This window comes from Macaca nemestrina, chromosome 14 (assembly GCF_043159975.1).
Source record: "Macaca nemestrina isolate mMacNem1 chromosome 14, mMacNem.hap1, whole genome shotgun sequence".
NCBI lineage: Eukaryota > Metazoa > Chordata > Mammalia > Primates > Cercopithecidae > Macaca > Macaca nemestrina.
Genome location: NC_092138.1, coordinates 79,907,389 through 79,932,079, shown reverse-complemented (window position 1 = coordinate 79,932,079; position 24,691 = coordinate 79,907,389). Strand labels below are relative to the sequence as shown.

The following is a 24,691-nucleotide window of genomic DNA, read 5'->3' as shown; positions in this document are numbered from 1 at the left end:
TAGTGGTTAGCAGCAACAGCTTTGGAGCTGGGTAAAAGAGCTGGTCTTAACCATGGAATCTGGAGTCTGTCTCTTAAGCTCTCTAAGCTTCAGTTTCCTCCTCTGTACAATGGGGATAAGAACGTCTATCTAACCAGGCTGTTGTGGGGATTAAGTGAGACAATGAATGGAAAGGGCTTAGCACGGTGTTTGGCACAAGATTAAGGGAACGATAAATAGTAGTGTTATTCTTCCCAAGAGGCCTGACCTCCTTTCAGCTTCATCCTCTTCCACATTCCTCATTTAGCAGCACTAGTCAACCCTCTTCACTCGAAGCGGACCTTGAACTTGTATACTGGAGGGGCACTGCTTAGAAACAATTCCTTCCCTCTCCGATATTCTCAGTGTGTCCTACACTATTCATTCTCGGGGCCTCAGATCTACTCTGCTTCTCAGTAATTTTCAACTTCACTAGCCTTCTCTCTTATTTATGCAGCCTTTATCTCAATACTGGATCTGAGATCTTGAGGAAAGATGTTTTCCTGCGTAGCATATTGGAAAAATACTTCCTCTCCTCGCCGGGCCTCAACTTCCTTATGTGGAATGAGTCCACTGGACTGGAATGACTAAAAGAGTCCTTCCAGCTCTGAGATCTTAAATTGACAGAACTTAAGTAGCAAGGACCTTGTAGATTACCTTGTTGATTACCTAGTCCACCCCTCTGCTATTCCAGAAGAGGAAACAGTGCTATTTTTCCAAGGGGGAAAACTTAGTGCTATTCTGTCTGGTCTCCGGGGCAAGTCTTCCCAGAGGGCACGCAGCCTTGTTTTCCTATCGGTGCAAGGGGGTACTCGGGGCCTCCAGGGCTCTGGGAGCCGGAAACACGTGTGTGCTCACCTACGTGTACACACGTGAGCACACCTACAGCAGCAGGGGGCGCTCGGGCCGGCAGGGGGCAGCACAGACCCAGCTTGCAATTACCCGGCGCAGCCCCGAGGGAGGAGGGCGTGCTGCAGTCCCGGCGGCGGCGGCGGCGGCGGCGGCGGCTGGAGGTGCAGCCTCCCAGGTGGGAGGCGGGGGCTGCGGGCGCAGGAAAAGGCGCCTTGGGAGCGGGCGCTCGGCGGGGCCTCCTCGGGCCCCGGGCGCGGCGCGGCGAGTGGGAGCGAGCGCGCCAGGACCACGCAGGCGCCCTGCTCCGGCTGGCCCTCGGCCGGCGCGCGGCGCGGGAGCAGCCCGCAGCCCGCCCCCTGCGCCCCCCGCAGCCCCTGGGCCGCCCGCAGCCGCCCGTCGGGAGCAGCCCATCGGCAGCCTGCGCAGGCCGCCGGCCCGGGAGAGCGCGCGGCGGCGGCGGCGGCGGCGGCGGCGGGACGGCCCCGAGCGCGCCCTCCCGCCTGCGGCCACTCTCAGCCGGAGCTGGCCCGGCCGGCGCGCCCCGCAGGCGGCCGGAGCGCGGCCTTGGCCTCGGCCCCGGCCCGAGCTAGCCCCGGGCCGTAGCCCGCGAGAGGCGGCGCGGGCGGCCGAGGGCACTGACGGCGTCGCGGGGCGCTCCCGGGCGGCGGCGCAGCGGCAGCGGCGGCGCAGGGGGCGGAGGCAGGGGGCGCCCCCAGCCAGGATGCTGCGGTTCCTGCGCCGGACCTTTGGCCGCCGCTCCATGCAACGCTACGCGCGGGGCGCGGCGGGGCGCGGGGCCGCCGGGCTGGGGGACGAGCGCGACGGGGGGCTGCGGGGGGGCCCGGCCGCCGCCTCCTCCTCTGCGCTGCCCGCCGCGCCCGGGGGCAGCGTGTTCCCGGCGGGCGGCGGGCCCCTGCTTACTGGCGGCGCGGCCGTGCACATCTCCGCCGCCGGCGCCGCCAAGGCCACCCTCTACTGCCGCGTCTTCCTGCTCGACGGGACCGAAGTGAGCGTGGACCTGCCGGTGAGTGACGGGGCCGGTCTGGGGCACTGGCACCTCGCGCCCCTGGGAGCAGCTCCCCCTCCCCCAGTGCTGGCCTCGGGGGCTCTTCCCTTGCACCTCCCTGGGGATCCCCTCCCCCATCCCCTTCTCCGAGCACTCCTCAACTCTGTTTCTTCTTGGGCCACCCAGTCCCGGTCTCTTCTGGGGCCCCACCTTTGGCCCGCGCCCCCTCCTTGGCACATTGTGCCGCGGCGTTCCGATTTCTCTGGCGCCCACCTAGTCCTTGGGGCCTCGCCCCCTCCCCAGTACACACGGTCCCCAAGTCCCGAGACCCCGCCCCCCTGACGCGGGTGGTCGGCGCGCCCCTTTCGTCCCTAGCTTCCAGCAGGGGTCTTCCTGATACTGGGTTGTTGGGTGGAAGATGTCCAATCAATGTGAGGCCGTCCGTGGGTGTCCAGCTTGTCCCCCTTAATCTCGCCATCAGGCCTTGATGAGACAGCAGAGAGGAGATCCCCTCGCCTGCTGCTCGGCAGGCGCCCCAAGTTTGGGAGGGGGGGTTTAGAAGACCATTTCTGCTCTCTGCTGATCCCCTCTGGGTACACCCTACTCCCATTCCGTGAGCCCCATCTGCCCCGCAGCCTCGCAGCGGGTAGGGTGACTTGGGAGCTAACTCTACAGGCGGCTCTCTCGGACCTGTCCGCCTTGCACCGACAGAGCCCTTGCTGGGGCGCTGGGAGTCGACCCCGGGGTGCCCACGGGGCCAGGCGCGCCTGACTTTCTCCCTCGGGTACCGTGCGTGGGGTCGGCGGGGCACCCCAGGACGGCGGCACCTGGGCCTGCGTCCCGGGCACCCGCCCACAGGTGGTTGCACCCCCGCCCCGCGCCAGCTGAGAGCTAGGCCGGCGCTGTCGTCCCCTGCAGGGCGTCCAGTTACCAGTGAGTCTTCCTGGCTGAAGGGGCCAGATCAGATCAAATCAAACCACACATTAACTGGGCGCCCACTGTGCACCCGGCGCTGCGGCAGACGGTGCCTTCGGGAATTTCTGGGTGTGACTGAGGACATAGCAGTAATTGAGCTTTAGATGAATGTTAGATCATCTCGAGGATGTCAAGGGAAGAAATAACATACCCGTACTTCCAAGGAAGCATATAGGCCTTCCTGGGTGCGAGAAATGTTTGGACTTCATGAGAGAACTAGGAACATGTGAAAAGGGTCTCAGATGGGAAAATCAGAGCCTGCCTGGCTTGGAGTTTAACGCTTCCCGGTGTAGGTTGAATTTCGAGACAGTTTCAATTTATGGCAATTTTATTTTTGTGGTTCTTTGTGCTCTCCATAAGGTATCATTTTGCTACGAAAATACCCTTTTGGGGCCTTTTTATTGATGGAAAGGGAGCCAACATTCGGGTGCTTAGAGCTGTTGCCTTTAAAATAGCATTAAAATGTTACTGCTCCCCAAGAATGAGGCTCTCCAGCCTTTATTCAGCTGAGAGAGGAGGCCTGAAGAGCCGGGGAGGAGGAGAGGGGAGCAGGCTGCCTCTGGAGTGGGCAGCTTGTGTTAGGAGAGGATGTGGCGTAGTTTGCATCTCGGATCTGGGAAAGGAATGCTATCCTTGGGAAGTTTGACAGTGCTCCTTGCCTGTGGTTTTCTCATCTGTTCCCTGGGGATGATTCGTTTATAAAATGTATTGCTTGTCAGCTCCGTGAGACAGGCTTCAGTGGTGTGCATGGTGAATAGACCCAAACAGGTACACAAATGAACAGGTTGGGACAGGAAGGCTGACTGATTCTAGCCAGTGTAGCCCTCACTGGAGCCTGGTGGGGGAAGGGGATATTTGCATCCTAAAAGGTTTCTTCACTTTATAAAAGGCTGCTTGACAAAAGAATTCCCCCGTCCCAGGTATTCCTAGGATGGCAAATTTCTTGATTCCTTTATGATGTGACTTAGTGAAGCCCACATTTTATGTATGCACACGCACACACATGTATATGCCCCCTGTCCACAGGCAGATAAAAAGCAAATGCTGGCTTGTGTCACGTGAGCTCTCAGGTAGGAAAGATGAAGAAAAATTGCCAGTGGGCACAGCTCATCGATTTAAAGATTTATTAGATATTAGGACTGCATCACAGTCTCCTACATTCATCTTCCCAGATCTGAGTGTGTGTTCCTGTAATTAATTCTGAGTTACGAGGTTAATGCCAGGCAGCCAGCTCCCCAATGCGTTTGTAGCATTTGCTGCTCCTCAGACCCACTTCACTGGGCTCACTCTTTATACTGTCCTTTTTGGCATTTGGCCCCACTTGTCATTATTCTCTTTTGTGTTCCTGGATTTTTACCGCTTCCTGGGCCCTGGTGTTGCCTTTCTGCTTGTCGCAAGATAGGATTTACCTTTGACCGCGATACCCCAAGCTGGCTTCTCAGGCACCCACAGACGTTGCCAGGCTAACTGTGTCTCCTTTGTAATTAAAACCCTGAGGCAGCGTTAGCCTTGAGAATTCCTTTGCTTAACCTCCTAAAAGTTGGCTATGTGCTGTCATAAACCTTTTTATTAGCCCTAGTTAGGACGCTTGTGTTCTGAAATTGTCCAGAACACAATAACACCCTCAGTGTGACTGTGCTGTGGCACCTCAGTCCAGTCCAGACCGCATTTATTGGGCGTCTCCCATGTGCCGAGCTCTGTGCTGCAGACACAAAGGTGAATGAGATGTGGCCTGGAGGCTCTTGGGAAACTCAGGTGAAAACAGGTTTCTTTTATTCTGGGTGATGCTAAGTGATATGACAGGCACACCCAGACAGGGTGCTGTGGCCGGATGGGATGGGGGAATTGGAAGGACTTCCAGGAGACTTTGACACTTGAGATTATAGGGTCTCAGATCCAGTGTCCCTTGGCAAAGCCATGGGCCAATTGTTATATATAATAAAGGGAAAAGCAGCTGCAATTGTTTCTTCTGATAGGACTTGGAGCCCCCTTCTCTAGTGGTAGGTTGAGTCACCTAGCATCCCTGAGTGTTCTGTTTTTGTTTTTGTTTTTTGGATATGGGGTCTCATCCAGGCTGGAGTGCAGTGGTGTGACCACAGCTCACTACAGTCTTGATCTCCTAGCCTCAATCGATCCTCCCACCTCAGCCTCTCTAGTAGCTGGGACTATGGGTGTGCACCACTACACTAGGCTAATTAAAGAATTATTTTTATAGACATGGGGTCTCACTATATTGCCCAGGCTGGTCTCAAACGTGTAGGCTCAAGCGATCCTCCTGCCTCAGCCCCTAACAGTGTTGGGATTACAGGCATGAGCCACTGTGCGTGGCCCCTGGGTGTTCTTAATCTTTGCTATAGATAGTCAGCAGCTTTTCAATCTTTGATAAAATAAAATGTGAATAAAAGGATCTTTTAAAAAAAACTGTAACATGCAGTCTAAAGTGGACTTGCTGTACAAACCCAGCTTCCAGATGAGCCCTTGCTCTCCCTACCAACCAGAGTGCCAGCCTGAGCCAGTCCCCTTCAGAAACCCTGGCCGTGCCTTGGACAGCACCTCCCTCTCCTTAGCCCAGCCCAGCCCTGCCCAACCCTCAGGTGTGGTCTGGTCAGAGCAGGGCAGGGCTCCCTCCCTCAGTCTGCCCTAGACGCTTTCCTTCTATTAATGCAGCTGAAGATCCCATTAGTGTGCTTGGCAGCGGCACCCACTGTTGACTCATATTAGCTCTCTGTTGACTAAATCCCTGGCATCGCTTTTGCTCGTGTGGCTGTTGCTCAGCCCTGCCTCCCGTTGCCCTGTGTGCTCAGTGTGGAAAACTGTTAGGACGTGTGGCCGGCCAGTTAGTACTCCCGCCATGCTTTGGAAGGAATGGCCCATTGTTGCATTTGGTGGTGCAGTTGCCTTCCCTGCATCTGGAACTCAACATCGACTCATTGTGGTCCAGTGCAAACATGGGGGATTTCAGAATTCGAAGATCTACCTTTGCATATTACACCCTGGCTCTGCAGCTTTGGACAATTTCAGCTCTCTGAGCCATTGACTTCCTGATCTTTCAAATGGGGATGTTGGGAGGATTCAGTGACGGGAAGGCCTCAAGGTGCAACAGAGTGCTGAAAGGTTGCTAGTAGGTTGTAATCTTAGAAACCTCTCCTTCCTCTACTTTGGACTCTGGAAAGATTTGAAGAAGTTTCCAGTAATAGACATTAAAAAAAAAAAAAAAAAATGCTTGCCAGGCAGGCTAACCATTGCTTGGCTCTTCTTTAGTGGAAATTGGAAGTTGGATGTAGTATGAGAAATGCTTTTTAAAAGTTTCACTTTGGATGTGAGAAGTGATGTTTTTTCAGCAAAAACAGGATAATGCAGGTTTTTATAATTTTAGGACTGAAACCTCTGATCTGACATAACATATGTGATACAACATAAAGGTTATATGGCTTGTTTTGGAGTTGAAAGGGACCCTGGACAGCACCTCCCCGGCCCATTGGAGAAACTGGAAAACTGTGGTCTGTGGCTATAAAGTGACTTCCCTTCAGTCAGTTAGTGAAAGAGTTGGAACGGGCTGCTTTGAGAACCCTGATTGTCAGCGTCTGAAGGTGTCAAGCGTAGGGTCAGCAGTGGGAGGGAAGACTAACCCCACATCCTAACACAGGATCATGGAAGGGGGTTGGGGTACATTCCTGGCAGTTGGAAATAGAACCGATTTTCCCAAACAGTGGAAAAACTGGATCCCTGTGGGAAATGATCCCAACTTCAGTGTTCACAAAGTTCATCTGGGACTTTTTTTCTTCCAATTAAAATTCCCAGAGCACACCCTCACAATTTCTTGGTTAAGTATATCAGGAAGCTCAACTTTTAACAAGTTACTCCAGGTAATTCTGATGCAGGTGGTCTCTTCACAGCCAATGAAAACCCCTGGCTCTAAAACTGTGAGAACAGAGGCAGCTACACCATGCATTATAAACTGCTGTAGCAATGGGGCGAGGGGTGGTAGGGGGATTGGCAGTCTTTGAGCTGGGGTTTGACCTGTACTTTAGGGAGCCCATTTTTGTCACAGTGGAGTGGAGGGCTAGAGGAGGGACTGGAGACCAGTCATGCCATTGCAATTGTCAGGTAAGGGGTGGTGATGGCCTGGCTAGGAGAAGGGGGTGATGGTAGAGCAGCTCACAGGTGGAGTCAGGTGGGTGTGTCAGGGAGGGTGAAGGTTTGAGATAGGGCTGTCTTCACTCTTCACTGGTTGGGAAGAATTAAGAGATCCGCAGGAGGTCGGAGACCACAGCTTCCCATATCTACCCTTTCCCAAGGCTCTGGCTGCCATGGGCACCCTGGCTTATCCAAGGCCTCTGGGTGGCTTGCTTTTTCTGCCCCTGTAGGGTAGGTATTGGCTAAAGATGGCCTTCCAGTGCTTACCCCACTCACACCCCCTCAGACCTGGAATGAAGCCTTGGATATCTAGTGGGTCATGAGTTTGTGTTATTTTTGGAAACGCCTCCTTTGTTTTAAAAGGAAGACTGAGGTGGGGGGTGAGAGAGGGGTAATGAACACCCTTCCCAAAGAGGGTGTCACAATACAAGCAAGAGCACTAACTGCCCTTCTACACTTGCCGGATTTGTCAGTGTTAATAAGGGGCGGGGGTTGGCCTGCAGGGGGAAGGGGCCGCAGCCCAGCCTCTCCAGTGCCAGTAACATGACCCTACACTGGTACAGGGCTCTGAACAAATATTAACTTGCTAAGCACTTTCACGTGCATAATCTCATTGAATTCTGTTCCTAGTACACTGCAGTGGATGAAGGCACAGGTCTGTTTCATTTTGAAATAGCAGAAGGTCGATGGGGGTGGGGCCTTCCCTTAAATTCTTGCGTGGGGACTTATAAAAAATCCAGCCTGGCAACCACAGAAATCCTCCGCCTACCATTTGTCCTCAAAACACGTGTTCCATCCTTGCCCACTGCTTGACTCCCTTTGGCCAGCTGGGGGTGGGCTCCTCCCCGGGCCTCTCTGCCCTGCCTGGAGCCTTCTCCTCCAGTGGGAACTGCACTCCAGTTTCCACCTGTAGCCCGTGACTGCTGCCTGTGGGCAGGGTCAGCTGCTGATTCATCTGGGTGTGTTTCCCAGGTTTGTGTGTGTGCTCTCCTTTCATTTCTCATTTACAATGCGTTCATCAAAGACCCATTTGAAAATACAGAAAGGTTGGAACAACATCTACAGTTTCGTTAGATAAGCACTGTTAAAATTGGGGTGCCCTTTCATCTGTGCTTTTTTTATGTTTAGATGTAAACATGTTTTTAAAATGATGAACTTATATGGGTTGATGGAAGTGTGTCTCCTCCTGACCTCACACAGTTGAATAAGGATGTTCGACCTGGAGCTCGTGTCTCTTCAGGGTGAGGCCCTTGGCCCTCCTCTCTACATTTCCTGGGACTCTTAGCTGGGGTGGGGAGCCCCCCAGTGCTGGTTAGCCATCTGCGCTGTGTGCTGCCTGTTGCCCCTGCCTTGGTAGGAAGCAAGCTGCCTGGCACTCTGACCTTCCTCACCACAATTACCTTCTCTTGCTGGCAGGTTAAAAGGTCTTGTTGATGTGACCTCAGAATCCCCTTGCATCTGAGAGTGCCTGCTATGAGGCGGTCTCAACTCCTGCCAGCCCAGGATGCCTATGACTCTGCTGCCAGCCAGAGCTGATCTGGCAGAGTGGGGCTGGAGCCTGGCAGCATCCCTGGTGTGTCCCCCACCAACCCTAATCCCTCTAATCTCACTCCTTCTGCAGCCTCCGTGGCCTCTCTCTAGAGCTGGATTAATTTTACTAGTCCCACTTGATTTTAATTTCTGGTTTATTTTAAATTGTTTTCCAAAATGTTTTTGTTTGCTCACAGTGTGTTTTCTTCAGTTAGCAAAGGCTTACTGAGTACTTACACTGCAATAAGCATGAGGGAGGGTATTGGAGAGAGAATAGTGTTTCTTCAGCTCCCAGTCTTGAGGGGCAGAGTAAACAGATGCCCATAAACCAACATGGGGTGGTGCCAGGGGTGAGCAACTGAACTGTGGGCTGGAGTTAGAGAAGGTTCTTTTTTTCTTTTTTTGGTAACACTGGGGGTCTCACTATATTGCCCAGGCTGGCCTGGAACTCCTGGCCTCAGGAGATCCTCCCACCACGGCCTCTCAAAGCTCTGGGATTACAGGTGTGAGCCACCACACCCAGGCAGTTGGAGAAGGTTTGATCCCCAGAGTGACAATGGACTTGTCCCAAAGGATGTGTAGGAGTTCAGCTATATCTGGGTGGAGGGAACAGAAGGTGCAAACGCATGGAAGATGGAGGTCAGAAAAGCCCCCATCCCTGGACTCCAGGTTACTTGGGGTAGGGGAGCCAGATGAGCTCTGGCTGTGTCCCTGGATCTGAAAGGAGTGAGTGAGTGGGTACCCTTTGAAATGAAGATGATGTCGGGAGCCCACCTAGGTGATTATCTTGTTGAATCCTCACAAAAACTGTGGTGATGGTTACTGTTATTATTCCTGATTTGTAGAGGAAAGAATCAGGGTTTAGCAGACAGGTTAAGAAACTTGCCCAAGGTCATGTAGCTAGTAAAGGCAGACTCTAGCTTGATTTGTGGTCTGGGAACGTCTCTGACAGCACAGCTAGGTGAGGGGGGTGGGAAGGCTCTGAGCTTGCCCCAGAGGTTCTGAGCTGGATGGAGACCCCTGAGCCCCCCAAAGGGTTTCCACCTTTGTAGGCCACTTGGGATCACATTTTCTTCTTTAGTTAGACTCAATTGAATGTCATTTCACTCGAGTGCATAATGGTTTGATGGCCATAATTCAACACTCAGATCAGAAGTAGGTGATGTTTTTAAAAAGTGCTTAATAGAACTACATTAAAATTATCTCAAAGAAAAACATTTTCCTATTCCTATCCTGCTGCATAGCAACTGGTCGGTTTCACTTTGTTCCTTTCCATCTTGGTGCTTTTGTATACATGTTTATAAGCGTGGTGTATATCCTTTAAAACATTTTTTTCTTTTCTCCTCCCCATCCACATTTCTTGACAGGCTTCTCACCAGTTTGGTGCGTATTCTAGAATACTTAAATTCAACCCTTATTCTGTGCTGTGTGTGATGTGGTTTGAGTGAGTAATACCTGTCTCTGGGGGCTTGGAGGTTGATATGCAAAGCACCTGATCACTTACGCGTCAGGCAGCCCCGTCTCCAAGGCGTGCAGAATCGGTGTTGCTTCCCTTCATCGCTGCCGCCTGGGAAGGTGCACGTTATCATCCCCTTTGCAGATGGTCTTGGAGAGCAGATGGCCTCGGGCCACTCTGCTAGTAAGTACAGGAGAGCCAGATTGAATTTAGGTTTCCTGACTCATTTTCCAGTGCTCTTCCCCTCAACCTATGCTGTGCACACCCAGCCTTCCTGTGTTGAGTATGTGTTCTCTTAGAACTCCCTGGGAAGGTCAGAATTTCATGCAGTAAAATCCCGTGTCTTTTCTGAACCACTTTGCCTTTCAGCATCTCTGGCATTTGGATTCTGTCTACCATTTCTCAGCATTTTTTGCAGGTTCTTTTCCCCAAAGTCATAGCTGGCTGAGTGCCCAGCATTTTCTTCCTGAAGCTAAGAACCGGAAGATGATATCCCAAGGGTCCTGTCCCGCCCGTGGGATCTTCCGGTGCTGCCTTGTTACCCAGCTCAGCTCCCCCCGGGTGGAATGGTCTGCCCTGCAGCTGTGAGGATGCCAACTGCCTGGTTCAGCGGGTGCCTGCAGAGCTGGCATCCCTCCGCTCTGTGGTTTCTTTTCCATGCCTGTCTCATGAGCTGAGTGTTGTCTGCAGCCTAGCATTCGCTCAGGTGGGTTGAAGTCGGCCTGATCGTGCATCTCCTTTGCTCTACCTGCTCACGTGCTCAGCTGCACCTACCCTGAATTATGAATTTTTTGAAAATCGTGGTATTAATATAAATAACATAAAATTTACTATTTTAACCGTGTTTAAGTGTATGCAGTTAAGTGGCATGATGTACATTCACACTGTTTTGCAACCTTCACCACCACCGGTCTCCAGACGTTTTTCTTCTTCCCAAACTGAAACTCGGTCCCCATTAAACCCTAACTCCTTATTTTCACTTCCCCCAACTCCTGGCAACCACCATTCTACTTTTTTGTCTATGAATTTAGCTACTCTAGGTACCCCATAGAAGTGGAATCCTACAGTATTTGTTAATGTTCTCTCGTAAGAGTATACCACATACAGTTTATCCATTCATGGACTGTGGATGTTTATGCAGGTCTGGACTGTCTTAACTCGGTCCTACCCATTCACTTGTGACACTGCCACCGGAGACTTGGATGTCCCCAGCCCTCACCTCGTGGTTTTATTCTTGGATTCTGACACCTCTTCCCCGGGACTCTTCTGCTTCGTGCTGATCATCTTCCAAGGCTGTCTGGGCTTCGTTTGGGGGTGTGTGGCAGACAAGTTTTCTCCCCCTTACATTTTTGTCTGAGTTGCTCAGTGTTGGCAAGCCCTCTGTCCAGCACATTCTTTAGATTTTTAAATGATGAAATATAAATACAAAAGACTCTCTATAACATGAATAGTTTTAGCAAAATAACACAATGAACATCCTTGTGCCCACCACCCAGCTTAGGAACAAAGACCATCACCAATGCTGTGAAAGTCCCCAGATGCTCCGCCTCAGCCACATTCCCCTCCCTCCCTCCTGAAGTTTGTCTTTCGTCCCTTTCTTTTCTTTATAGGTTTTCTGCATATATACCTTTTCCTAAACAATATCATGTTGGTTTTGCAGATTTGTAAACTGTATACACATGAGTTTTTCCTTTAATATTGTGTCTGTGAGAATTCGTGTCAATAAGATGACTAGAGTTCTTACTGTTCTGTAGTTATTCCATTGCATGCATATGCCGGAATTTATGCTATGTGGACATTTGGGATGTTTTCGCTTTGGAACTATTAGGGAAAAAAAATACCGCTTGAACTTTCTGAAATTGGTCTCTGGTGTACATGTGCCAGGAAGCATCTCTCCTGGATGTGTACCTGGGAGGAAGAGTGGGCGGGGCCCTTTATAATCATACAGAATTGTTTTCCAGAGTCCCCACAGCATGTAAAAACTTTCCTAATCCATTCTTCTCCAACACTTGGCATTGTCAACTTCTTTGTTTGATTTTACCAGGATAGTGGGAGTTAGTGGGATCTTTGTGGTCTTTACTTTCCCCCAGTTGTTGATGGGGTTGAGTGTCTTTCACTTATCCATCCATCTCTCTCTCTCTCTCTCTCTCTGTGTGTGTGTGTGTGTGTGTGTGTGTGTGTGTGTCTTTTAATAATAGAGATGGGATCTGGCTGTGTTGCCTAGGCCATTCTCAAACTCCTAGCCTCAAGCAATTCTCCCATCTCAGCCTCCCAAAGTGCTGGCATTACAGGCATGAGCCACTGCACCTGGCCAGGGTTGAGTGTCTGTCACATGTTGTTAGCAATGTGTAGTTCCTCCTGGAATGCTTTGTTTCATGATTTTCACCTGTGTTTTTAGGTGGAGTTGTATTTTTCTCATTGGCCCCTGGACCCCAAGAGATTGTCTCCCGTATCCCCTTCTTCTTCTGAGGTCTTCTCGGTGGAATAAGGGAGAGAACACTGTAAGCCCCCAAATTGACAAGCTTCCCTGGCAGGTCTTTCCTCACTAAGTAGGAATTAATGTTTTGACTTCACTTTCACTGTGAATGAGCTGAAGTTGGTTGCTGCTGGTGGCTTTTTGTGACAGCAACTACGGGATCTATAGTATTCACATCAGCTCTGCCCACTCTTTTTGAAGTTTTTATTATGGAAATTTCTAAGCATATTCCAAAGTAGCGAGAACTATATATGGACCCTAAGTACTCATCTTCATTTCTGTACTTACCAGTTTATGACCACTCTCCTTTTATACCCCTCCCTATTGCCCTTTCCTGATTATTTTAGACAAATTCTAAACATGTAATTTTTCTTTCTTTCTTTCTCTCTTTCTCTCTCTCTCTTTCTTTCTTTCAAGATGGAGTCTCACTTTGTCACCTAGGCTGGGGTGCAGTGCGTGATCTTGGTTCCCTGCAACCTCTCTGGCTCCAGGATTCAAGCGATTCTCCTGCCTCAGCTTCCTGAATAGCTGGGATTACAGGCATGCGCCACCACGCATGGCTAATTTTTTGTATTTTTAGTAGAGACTGGGTTTCACCATGTTGGACAGGCTGGTCTTGAAATCCTGACCTCAAGCGATCTGCCTGCCTCAGCCTCCCAAAGTGCTGAGATTACAGGCATGAGCCACCGTACCTGGCCTAAACATGTAATTTCAAACATGTATTTCAGTATGTATCTCTGTAAGATAAGGACCACTTTTAGAAAAATAGAGTTGGTTGTGATAGCACACACTTGTAGTCCCAGCTACTTGGGAGGCTGAGATGGGAGGATCACTTGAGTCCAGGAATTGGAGGCCAGCCTGGACAACATAACAAGACCTCATCATATATATATATGATATGTGTATATATGAGATATATCATATATATGTGTGTGTATATATATAACTATAATACATAGTTCCCTAATACTATTAAAGCTTCTTAAAATAATGAACAATTATTTTTTAGTGTCAGATATTCAGCCAGTGTTCAAATTTTCTTCTGTGGTTTTCAGCAAGGTTCTGTCATTGCGTTTGATAAATATTCTATCTAAGGCTCATAACCTAAATACCTCCCTCCTCCCCTTTTTGAGCCATTTATCTGTTGGAGAAGTGAGGCCACTTGTCCTATTTCAGTTTGTTACCTTCTGGGTTTTGTTGATTGCATCCTCAACATTGGTCACCGCTGAGGTACAGTTAGTACAGGGAATGGCCTTATTTCAAGCGTCTGATTAGCATACACAGAGACCAGTAAGATCCTCATCCTCAAGAAGGCTGAGTGGAGATCAGCTGTTGAATGTCTTCCTCGAGCGTGGGTTCTTCCTCCCTCTAGCTCACTCCTGTTTGGGTCCCCTTCAGATACTCGGGAGGCCCTCCATGAACCCTTTCTGTCTCTCCTGGCTGGAGATGCCAGCAGACATTTTAGGGAATGCAGAATCAATGAGAAGGGAATTGGACCGAGTGTAGGGCAGCTTGAACCAGTGGGGTTCGCCGCTAAGGGAACCCTTGGAGAACACCTGGTCCAAAATCTCATTCTGGAGGCGGGGAAAGGCCTTTCCCATCTGCCTTGGAAGGCCTATGGCTGCTCACTCCAGCCTGCTGCTGCTCACCTGTGGCAAGTGAGCAGTAATGAGGGTGTAACAAGTGCAGCTTCCTGCACGTCGCCCCCCAGCTCTTACGAGTGACATCCAGTGAGCCTCTTTGCCTCTCTGAGACTCTGCCATCCCTTCTGAAAGCGACCAGAGTTCTCAACCCCGGCACATGGGGGCTGGAGCTTTCTCTAGCTCTCCTGCCCACACGATGGACGTGGGCATCATCCAGGGAAGGCCGGTAGACTGTAAAAGCCTACCGGGGTTAGTTATTAACCTGCAGCGTACTCTTGACAGCCCATTCCGTGGCATTTCACCGACTGACCGGAGTCCTTTTATTGCTCTTGCCTGCAGGGGCCTGAGACCCAAGGCCCATGTCACCTTCTGCTCAGTCTGTTGCAATCTGTATTGGGTGGCATCAGCGCTGCTTTGATGGTAGCAAGAATGGCTGGTCAAAGTCCAGGGAGGGACCTAAGCTGCCTTGGAACTGGCCCAGGTCATGCACACAGCCAGCAGTGACACATCCAATGGGATACTCCAGGGTGGAACCTGAGAAGGGAGGTCTGGGATATGAGATATTGTAATGGGAGAGCAGGAAATTTAAGATCGGAGGTATTTGTTTAGGATACCTCAGTATTCTAGAGCTGTGGGATTTATTTTGCTTTGAAGTCCAGAGGTATTTAGCTTTATTCTGAAAGCGAGAAGTTCCTCTTAATTAAAGACGTTCCTGGAAAAAAAAAAAAAGGAAAAATTACATGCTGTCTTTTAAAAGGAAAAGGATTGTATGTACTGTAATAGAGTTACTGTAACATGTCATTTATTAACTCACTTCAGGGAATGAGTTCTTGCACATAGGTAAGTTTTCCAGATAGTTACAGTTGCTTCCATTTACTGACAAGAACTGTTTAATTTCAGCTATTGCATTTATTTCTTGAAGAAGAAAAAAAACAACTGCAGAGCATCTAGTGTCTGTAAGGCCCTGTGCGAGGAATACAAAATGGTCAAATGTATGGGCATTGCTCTAAAGGAGCCCATTTAGGGTGGAGTGTGGATGTTAATTGCATTACCTTGACTTTGCCTTGGTGGCCCCCAGTCAGCGTGCTAAGTGCTCCAGCAGCCCCAGGCTTCTGCATCACCCGGATTCTTGGGTCAGCTCTGTATAGTGTTCCAGCCTTCAAAGCATTGCTTTATTCTGCCTTTTCAAGGGCTGGCTGATTAATAAGTTAATACAACAGTGGTTTCCGATGTTTACTGCAGGCTTAGAATCTTATGGGGAGTTTTTCAAAGTCCAGCTTCTAAGGCATACTCCAGACTACTACTACCAAGATTGCTGGGCTTGGGAGGTGGGACCTCTTCACCAGAATGTTTGTTGTTGTTGTTGTTGTTGTTGCTGTTGTTTTGAGATAGAGTCTCGTTCTGTTGCCCGGGCTGGAGTGCAGTGGCATGATCTCGGCTCACTGTAGCCTCCACCTCCCAGGTTCAAGCTCTCCTCCTGCCTCAGTCCCCCAGTAGCTGGGATTACAGGCACCCACCACCATGCCTGGCTAATTTTTGTATTTTTAGTAGAGATGGGGTTTTGCCATATTGGGCAGGCTGGTCTCGAACTCCTGACCTCAGGTGATCCACCCCCACCTCGACCTCCCAAAGTGCTGGGATTACAGATGTGAACCACTACGCCCGGCCCAGAATGTTTTAAAACTCTCCCAGTGATTCTGAGATACAGTCAGGTTTGAGAAACAATGTTTTACAGGGCTCCTTCCCTTCCTTTTGTGTAGCGTTGTAGGTTTAGATCAGGCTTTCACCTTTGATTGTTTCATTTAATCCTTGTAGCACTTCCTTGAGAGAATTTTGAGTGTTCTAATTTTACGGATAGTTCACCATTAAGATTTTGGCCCCATATCCCACAACTAGTAAATATAGAACTAGACTTGGCCGGGCGCGGTGGTTTATGCCTGTAATCCCAGCACTTTGGGAGGCTGAGGCGGGCGGATCACGAGGTCAGGAGATCGAGTGCCCGCTTCACTTCTCACCTGTATATCTGTACCCGTGCTGCCTTATTTTTTATTTTTATTTTATTTTTTCAAGACAGAGTCTCGCTCTGCCACCCAGGCTATACTGCAGTGGCATGATCTTGACTCACTGCAACCTCCACCTCCCACATTCAAGCGATTCTCCTGCCTCAGCCTCCCAAGTAGCTGGAATTACAGGCATCGGGCCACCATGCCCAGCTAATTTTTGTATTTTTAGTAAAGATGGGGTGTCACCATGTTGACCAGGCTGGTCTTGAACTCCTGACCTCAGGTGATCTGCCTACCTTAGCCTCCCAAAGTGCTAGGATTACAGGTGTGAACCACCGTGCCCGGCTTTTGATTTTGATTTTGATTTTGATTTTTTGAGACAAAGTCTTGCTCTGTCACCCAGGCTGTAGTGCAGTGGCTCAATCTCGACTCACTGCAATCTTCTCCTGCTGGGTTCAAGTGATTCTTCTGCCTCAGCCTCCCGAGTAGCTGGGATTACGGGCACCCGCCACCACACCCAGCTGATTTTGTATTTTTAGTAGAGACGGGTTTTCACCATGTGAGCCAGACTGGTCTTGAACTCCTGACCACAAGTGATCCACCCACCTTGGCCTCCCGAAGTTCTGGGATTACAGGCCTGGGCCACCGCACCCAGCCTGTGCTGCCTTCTTATTGGCTGATTCTCATCCCTTAAGGGCCTAGCCATCTTTCAGGGCCTGTCTCAGATGATGCTGCATTTATGAAGCTTATCCTATCATTCCCCCAATCCTCTCCCCCAACCCCACCTTCCCCCGCTTCTCCCACGTCTCCCATATAGCATTCCCTCTCCTCCTAGGAGCTTGCAGGGCACTTCTTTGCCTTAGATGGAACCTAGCACATTTCATGTTATAGTAATTATGTAGTAATTCAAGCAATATATAACATTATTGACCTTTTTAGTTTTTGCAAGTGATTTTTAAAATTGTGGTAAAATATACATGACACAAAATCGACCATTAGTGACATTTAGTACATTGACATTGTTGAGAAACCATCATTACTTTCTGGCTCCAGAATATTGTCATCACCCCAAAAGGAAACCCTCTACCTGTTGAGCTGTCATTCCTCCCCTATTCCTAACCCCTGACAGCCACTAATCTGTCTTCTGTCTTTCTGGATTTGCTGTCTGGATTTTCTGGATTTTGTATTTCATATAAATAGAATCATGCGATATGTGGCATTTTATGTCTGGCTTCTTTTACTCAGCGTTATGTTTTCAAAGTGGATTGACCATTTACATTGTTCCAAGCCCTTTCCATGGCTTCAGTCTGACCCCTCATCCCCCCATGGAGTAGGCAGTTCCTATTTGCATCCTCATTATATAGGAGATTGAGGCACACAGAGGTCAGGCAACTATGAGAGAACACACAGTGCCTAAGTACTCTTGGCCCCGGCACTGTCCTGCTGGTGTCTGCTGTTGACTTTGACCTTTAGAAGGGCAAAGATGAAACACCAAGGAAGAATTCCTCTATGGTATAAGAACAACATATGATACAGCTCCAGGAACAGAAACCATTAGAGGTGCGCCTCGGGACTGCAGAACAGAATTCCTGGGGTAGATTGTGCGCTTAAAGCTCTTCGCTTAATTGGAGTGAGTCAGTATTGCTGTGAATTTCCCACAAATGTTAGGGGTCAAGTATAGGATTGTATATCTAGTATTGGAAGCCAGCTGGCGTTCTAAGACCACTGAAATGTTGAGGAATGAGTCTTAAGGACTCAGAAAGGCAGAGGTACTCCAAGTAAAGGTTTCTTTTCAAAGTAGTGCTTACTATGTGCCAGACACAGTTCTGAGCACTTTATGTATCTTTACTTGGTTAATTCTCCCAAAACCTTTACAAGGTAGCTACTGGCCTGTTTTATGGATAAGGAAGCAGAAGTGCAAAACAGCTAAATTACCTCATCAAGGTCTTGCCACTAGAATGTGGTGGACCCAGGGAGTCTGGTTCCGGCATCCATCTGCTTCATTCTTTTCCCTTTAAAAATTTTTAATTTTCTTTTTTTGGTTATCACATACCTTTCCCAAGGCAGTGAGAACAGAACAGCCTAGTTGCTTAAATAGGAAGAGAAAACAGGAAAAGACATAATGGGAAAAGCACTGATTTTATTTTATTTTTTATAACAGTTATCCGGTCGTATCAGTTCTGTGCCTTTAAAAAAAATAAAAGTCTGGGTGTGGTGGCTCACAGCCATAATCCTAGCATTTAGGGAGACCGAGGCGGGAGGAGTGCTTGAGCTCAGGAGTTCGAGACCAGCCTGGACAACATTGCAAGACACCCCTTCTCCACAAAAAGAAAAGAAAAAAAAAAAAAAAAAACCCAGCCGGGCGTGGTGGCTCACACCTGTGATCCCAGTACTTTGGAAGGCTGAGTTAGGTAGATTGCTTAAGCCCGGGAGTTTGGGAAACTTGGTGAAACCCTATCTCTTTCTCTCTCTCTCTCTCTCTCTCTCTCTCTCTCTCTCTCTATATATATATATATATATATATATATATATATACACACACACACACATATACACAGTAGCCAGGTGTGATGGTGTGCACCTGTAATCCCAGCTACTTAGGAGGCTGAGGTGGGAGGATTGCTTGAGTCTGGGAGGTGGAGGTTGCAGTGAGTCGAGATCGTGCCACTGCACCCCAGCCTGGGAGACAGAGCAAGACCCTGTCTCAAAACCCACCCCCCAAAAGAAACCCACAACTTAAACAATAAAAATAAAAGTAGTACATGTTTATTTTATAATGTTTAGGAATTATTGATTGAAGAAAGTTTAAAATAAAAATTGTCTATACAACTTTCACCAAGTGATCACTACTTCATTAACATTTTGGTGTATGTTCTTGCCTCTTTTTTTTAAGTATGGAGAAAAAGGTTTTTTTCAGTAAAAATGGGATCATACTATGTATACCATTTTTTTCTCCTTTTTTTCCTTTTCTCTTAGAGATGGAGTCTCAGTCTGTCACCCAGGCTAGAGTACACTGGCATGGTTGTGGCTCGCTGCAGCCCAGAACTCCTGGGCTTGAGTGATCCTCCTGTCTTAGCCTCCTGAGTAGCTGGGACTGCAGGTGCATGTTACTGTGCCCAGCTTCTTTTTTTTTTAATTGTGATAAAATGTAAACTTAATCTTTATACTAAATAAAATGTAAACTTAATCTTTAGACTATACTGTCTCTTATGTTTGAAGAAAAGCTTAGGGACATCTGGTTCTCATCATGGGAAGGAGAAATCTTATCTTTGCAACCAGGGCGGCAGCTGCACCCTGGTACAGAAGGATCCAGAATGGCCATGTTGCGAGAGGGCACATTACTGGGCCTTTATGAGTCATCATAGGCCCGAGGTTGGCCAGCAAGCTCTAAGGGCCTGTGGAGAACATTGAATCTTCGGGTGTGTTCCTAGTCTTCATGATAATCCCGTGAAGTCAGGATACCTCAGTATCCTGACAGGGATGATATCCCTGTCAGTCATGGCAGAGCAGGTTCTGCTGTTCCCACTTGGCTAAGGAGGTAGCTGCTTGGGGCTGAATCGTGGCCCCCTCCATTTTCCCCGAATTCATCTGTTGAAGTCCTAACCCCCAGTACCTCAGAATGTGACTGTATTTGGGGATAAGGTCTTCAAAGAGGTATTTAAGTTAAAAGGCCCTAATCCAATATGACTGGTGTCATCTAAGAAGAAGAAATATGGACACAGATCTGTACAGAGGGAGGACTGTGTGAAGACAGAGGAGAAGACGACCATCTACCAGCCAAGGAGAGGCTGAGAGCAACGAAGAGACAGGCATTTATTGAGGACCTGCTGTGTACACAGAACCAAGCCAGGCTCCAGGTAGATAAAGACTAAGTCAGAGATGCTACTCTTTCCCCAAGTAACTGCCACTTGAGTGAGAATATGTGTCTTTTGCATCTACAGAGAACTCTATGGTTTTTACATGCTTTTACCTAGTTTTGGTCGGCCTTGCTTCTCTGGGGATATTGAAAGTTGACTCTTGGTGGCCAGAGCTCTGGCATCATTGTTTGCTGCACTTTAGGTGCAGGAACTGGCATCTGTAACATGGGACCAAGGGAAGAAGCAGGACTTGAATAGTTTATCCACAAAAATGGTTCCGAATCCAGTTGGAGTTGTTTGTTTATTTATTTTTGAGACAGGGTCTTGCTCAGTCTCCCATGCTGGAGTACAATGGCGTGATCATGGCTCACTGTAGCCTGGAATTCCAGGGCTCAAGAGATCCTCCTGCGTCAGCCACCTGAGTATCAGTTGGGGTTATTTTTATCAGAAATATTTATCTCAACGCATTGTAGCTTACCCACATAAGATGGCACGGGAAGTATGTAGATGTGTCTACACGAGATTAGCCAAAACTGCATATTGAAATGGCTTTTTAAAAATTCATACGCATTATACTGAGTGAAATTCACCTTAAAAGAGGAGCCTCTGTATGATTCCATGTGCACACAGCTCTAGAACTGGCAGAACTAATCTGTGAAGAAAACAAATGAGAATAACTGTTGCCTTGGGGGTAGGGAAGCTCAGGGATTGACGAGGAAGGGGCCTCCCAGGAACTTTCTGGGGAGATGAGAAGGGGCTGAGTGGTAGAGGAGTGTGGGGTACGCCAGTCCATTTATCAAAGTAGAATAGCTTAGATTTGTATATTTCAATGCAAATGCAATTTACTACCATCCCCAAAAAAGAAGTATAAAAAAATTAATGGTGGGCCGGGGAGGAATGAATAGAGGAAAAGATGATACACAGTGTTGATCATTGTCAAACCTGAGTGACAGGCGTTTACTGTACTCTTCTGTTGACTTTGTGTTTATTTGAAATTGCAATCTTTGTTGATTCCTCCTTCCGAGAAGTCAGCCTGTTGTCTCCTGGGGCAAATGCAGGATCTCAGGGCAGTAGGGCTGATGAGTGACGGTAAGAAGAGGGTTTGTTTTGTGTTTTCAGATTGCCATTTTATTTTTATGTTGTTGTTGGAAATATTGTTAGTGATATGGAATAAATTAGGCATATATAACATTACAGGTTGAGCAGGGCAATGGTGGCCATGAGTGTAGGTATAATGAGGCTATTTTTTTTTTGTTAGTTCTGGAGTCATGGCTCAGCTGGGTAGAAATCCTGTTAGTGGGGGCCAGTCTTCCTAGGGATAGTAGAGTAACAAGCACTATGGATGTTAGTAGTGGTAACTTAGTCCACCTATAGGATAGTGATAATGTTGTAGCACTTATATTTGTATTGATTTTGTTATTGTTGTTTATTTCTTTGTTTTTGAGACAAAGTCTTGCTCTGTCACCCAGGTTGGAGTGCAGTGGCACAATCCTGGCTCACAGCAACGTCCACATCCCGAGTTCAAACGATTCTCCTACCTCAGCCTCCGGAGTAGCTGGGATTAAAGGTGCCCACCACCATCCCTGGCTAATTTTTATATTTTTAATAGGGACAGGGTTTCCCCATGTTGGCCAGGCTGTTCTCAAACTCCTGACCTCAAGTGATCTGCCTACCTCGGCCTCCCAAAGTGCTGGGAATACAGGCATGAGCCACCACCCCTGGCCTGTGTTTGTATTGAATGATATAAATATGATTACTGTTAATGTTAGGTAAAGTAATGGATTTAAGATTGTGATGGTGGGGTCGTAGGTTAAAATTGTGGCTGTTCAACCTATATGAGTAATTGATGAATACGCTAAAATTTTTCAGAGCTGCGTTTGATTGAATCTCCCTCAACCTCCCACTGAGATGGATAGTGCTGCAGTTGTTAATAGTATATTTAGGTCCATTGAGGGAAGGATTTGGAACATGATAGAAATTTGGGCTAGTTTTTGTCATGGCCCCAGCCACCCTGGCTGTAATCTCTGGACTTGCGTATTCTCTGCCCTGTCAGTGACCGTGAACTTTTAGCTTCTTCTCTCTGGCACTTGCCACCGCCCTGTTCCTTTGCTCTCCCTTTGATCTGGGAACAGACCCTCCTCTTCGGTTGACTTTGTCCCCTGCCCCACCTAGTCTCTTCTTATCTCTGCCTCCTCCCTCCTTCTGTGACTCGGAAGCCTTTCTTCACTGTGGTGAATCCACTTGGGTCTCATTTCTGTTCCTTGTAGGGTTGTGGTATGGCACTGGTGTGTCTTTGTTCATAGCTGCAAGCTCTGCTGTGAATGCGGGGATGGGGATGAGTGGACCATCCCCACACGGCTGTAAAAGAGGCATGCTGTATGATTCCATGTGTATGAACTTCAGCACAGGCAGGAGGAATCTGTGGTACCCGTGGGAGGAAAGAAAGAGGTGGAAATTGGAAAGAGGCACACGAGGAACTTTGCGAGGGGTCAGGAGTGTTGCTGGAAATGTTCTGTATTTTCACCTTCATGGTGGTTGTGGTAATTGCTTGAGTTGTGGTAATTCTTTGAGTTGTACATGTGGTAAATCTTTGAGTTGTACATGTGCGATCTGTGCACTTTTTCTAGGTACGTGATGCTTCAATTAAAAAAAACAAAACTTGCTGCACACTGTGGCTCATGCCTATAATCCAAGCACTTTGGGAGGCCCAGGCAAGAAAGAGAATCTCTTGGGGCCAGGAGTTCGAGACCAGCCTAGGCAACATAGCAAGACCCACCACCCCCACAATCTCAACAAAAAAGAAAAAAAAATTAGCTAGGCATGGTGGTGCATGCCTGTAGTCTCAGCTGCTTAGGAGGCTGAGGTGGGAGGATTCCTTGATTCCAGAAAGTCGAGGCTGCAGTGAGCCATGATGGCACCACTGCATTCCAGCCTGGGCAACAGAGTGAGACCTTGTCTTAAATAAAAACAAAAAATCTAGAGAGCCGTACAAGGTTCTTAAAAATCTTCCCATTCTACCTAAATAAATAAATAAGTAATCAAATTTGTATATTTTCTTGAAAGATTAGAAGATCCAATAGCATGGTCTGATTTCCCATGGAGTGGAAGTTGGCTAGATCTGTGTAGTGACTGCCCACCCCCCACCTCCATTCCTCATGACCCTCTTCGCTCATTAGAATGTCCCATGTCTTTACACCATCCAGCAGGAATTCCTCAGAGTGCCTGGTATGTGGGTGGCAAATGTGTAACCCCATTGCAGAATTCCCTCCTACTTTTGCTTCTCTAGGTATCTTAGAAGGAATAGGGACGATGCGGGCGTTCAGTGTCTGGTGTGGTGGTAGTCTTGGAGAACACCTTTGGACGTGGTGTACTTTTTTTGTAAGAATACTTTTGGACAATACCTGGGACATTGGAGCCCTGTGTGCTCAATTGTTCCAGATAAATTTGTTCTGCTTGAACTGGAGAAGATAGGGGTTAGCAAAAAATTGGTCATCTCATAGCAGTTAAAAGATGATGAAACGTTACCAGGTGTTTGATTCTGTAAATCATTTCCTATGTATGCTAAAGTAACATTTCATCATAGTACTAGTTAATGCTTGTTCCTTGCTTGGCATTCAGTTGTTGCTTTTCAAAATGCATATATGGGCCAGGCGCAGTGGCTCACACCTGTAATCCCAGCACTTTGGGAGGCTGAGGTGGTTGGATCACAAGGTCAGGAGTTTGAGACCAGCCTGAACAACATGGTAGAACCCCATCTCTACTAAAAATACGAAAATTAGCTGGGTGTGGTGGCGGTTGCCTGTAATCCCAGCTACTCAGGAGGCTGAGTCAGGAGAATTGCTTGAACCTGGGAGGCGGAGGTTGCAGTGAGCCGAGATCGCACCACTGCACTCCAGCCTGGTTGACAGAGCAAGACCCTGTCTTGGGGAAAAAAAAAACCGCATATATGATTGGGAAATTTTCTTAGTTAATAGGTAAGGAAAGGCTAGCTTTTTGTGTGGTGAACTTATAGTTGAGATTCTTTTCACAGTAGCTCACCCTAACCACAAACCACAGACCTCAGGGAAATAATCTTGGTAATCTGTACAAATTCAAGCCTAAGGAGAGACTGTCAGCATCACACCTTTCTTTCCTCCAGTTGAACGTGTCATTCTCTGCCTTCTTCCTGCAAGTGGCAGTGACTTTTTTTTCTTAAGACTACTGACTCACCCAGAAGAAAAAGGCTATCTATAAAAAGACAACTTTATTTGTATACTCCTCCATCAGATGAATGGATAGTGATGCCTCGGTTATAGTTTTATGGCCCTAATAGCCAAGCTCACCGTAGAGAGGGTTAAAGGAAAAAAGTTCATGTGCTTTTCCACTCGTTGACCTTTTTGAAAATCTTACACGCAGAGCCAAGTACATAGCTCTAAAGTTCTGTTCCTTATGTACAGAATACCAGGCACGAGTGGGAACCAAGGAGCTTGGGGTCTAAGACCGTGCCTTGGCCCAAGAAGCATCCAGGCTGTTAGGAATAGCTCTCACCGTCAGTTTCAGTCCAGGGGAGTACCATGCAAAGCATCCAAGGGCTGCCATGCAGTGAGGCCCCTGATCGCCGCAGGGATGCTGTGGGAAGTCCTGGGAGGGACTGTGCCACATGGCGCGTCTGCACTAGTTCTCGTTTCATCCTCATGTCACTCGGCGGCAAATGCATGCTATCACCTCCATTCACAGACAGAAAACAAGCTCAGAAAGG

At 48.3% G+C, this 24,691-nt stretch overlaps 1 protein-coding gene across 3 annotated transcripts in view; it reads left to right on the top strand.

The window, feature by feature from the left end:
• The first annotated feature begins 1,460 nt into the window (after positions 1-1,460).
• Positions 1,461-24,691, top strand: part of LOC105481108 (erythrocyte membrane protein band 4.1 like 4B) — a 150,821-nt gene continuing 127,590 nt past the window's right edge. For all 3 annotated transcript variants that reach the window (XM_011740401.2, XM_071078125.1, XM_071078126.1), the window contains exon 1: positions 1,461-1,894. In XM_011740401.2, coding sequence (XP_011738703.2) covers positions 1,592-1,894 — 303 coding nt within the window. In that variant the 5' untranslated portion in view covers positions 1,461-1,591. The remainder of the gene's footprint in view (positions 1,895-24,691) is intronic.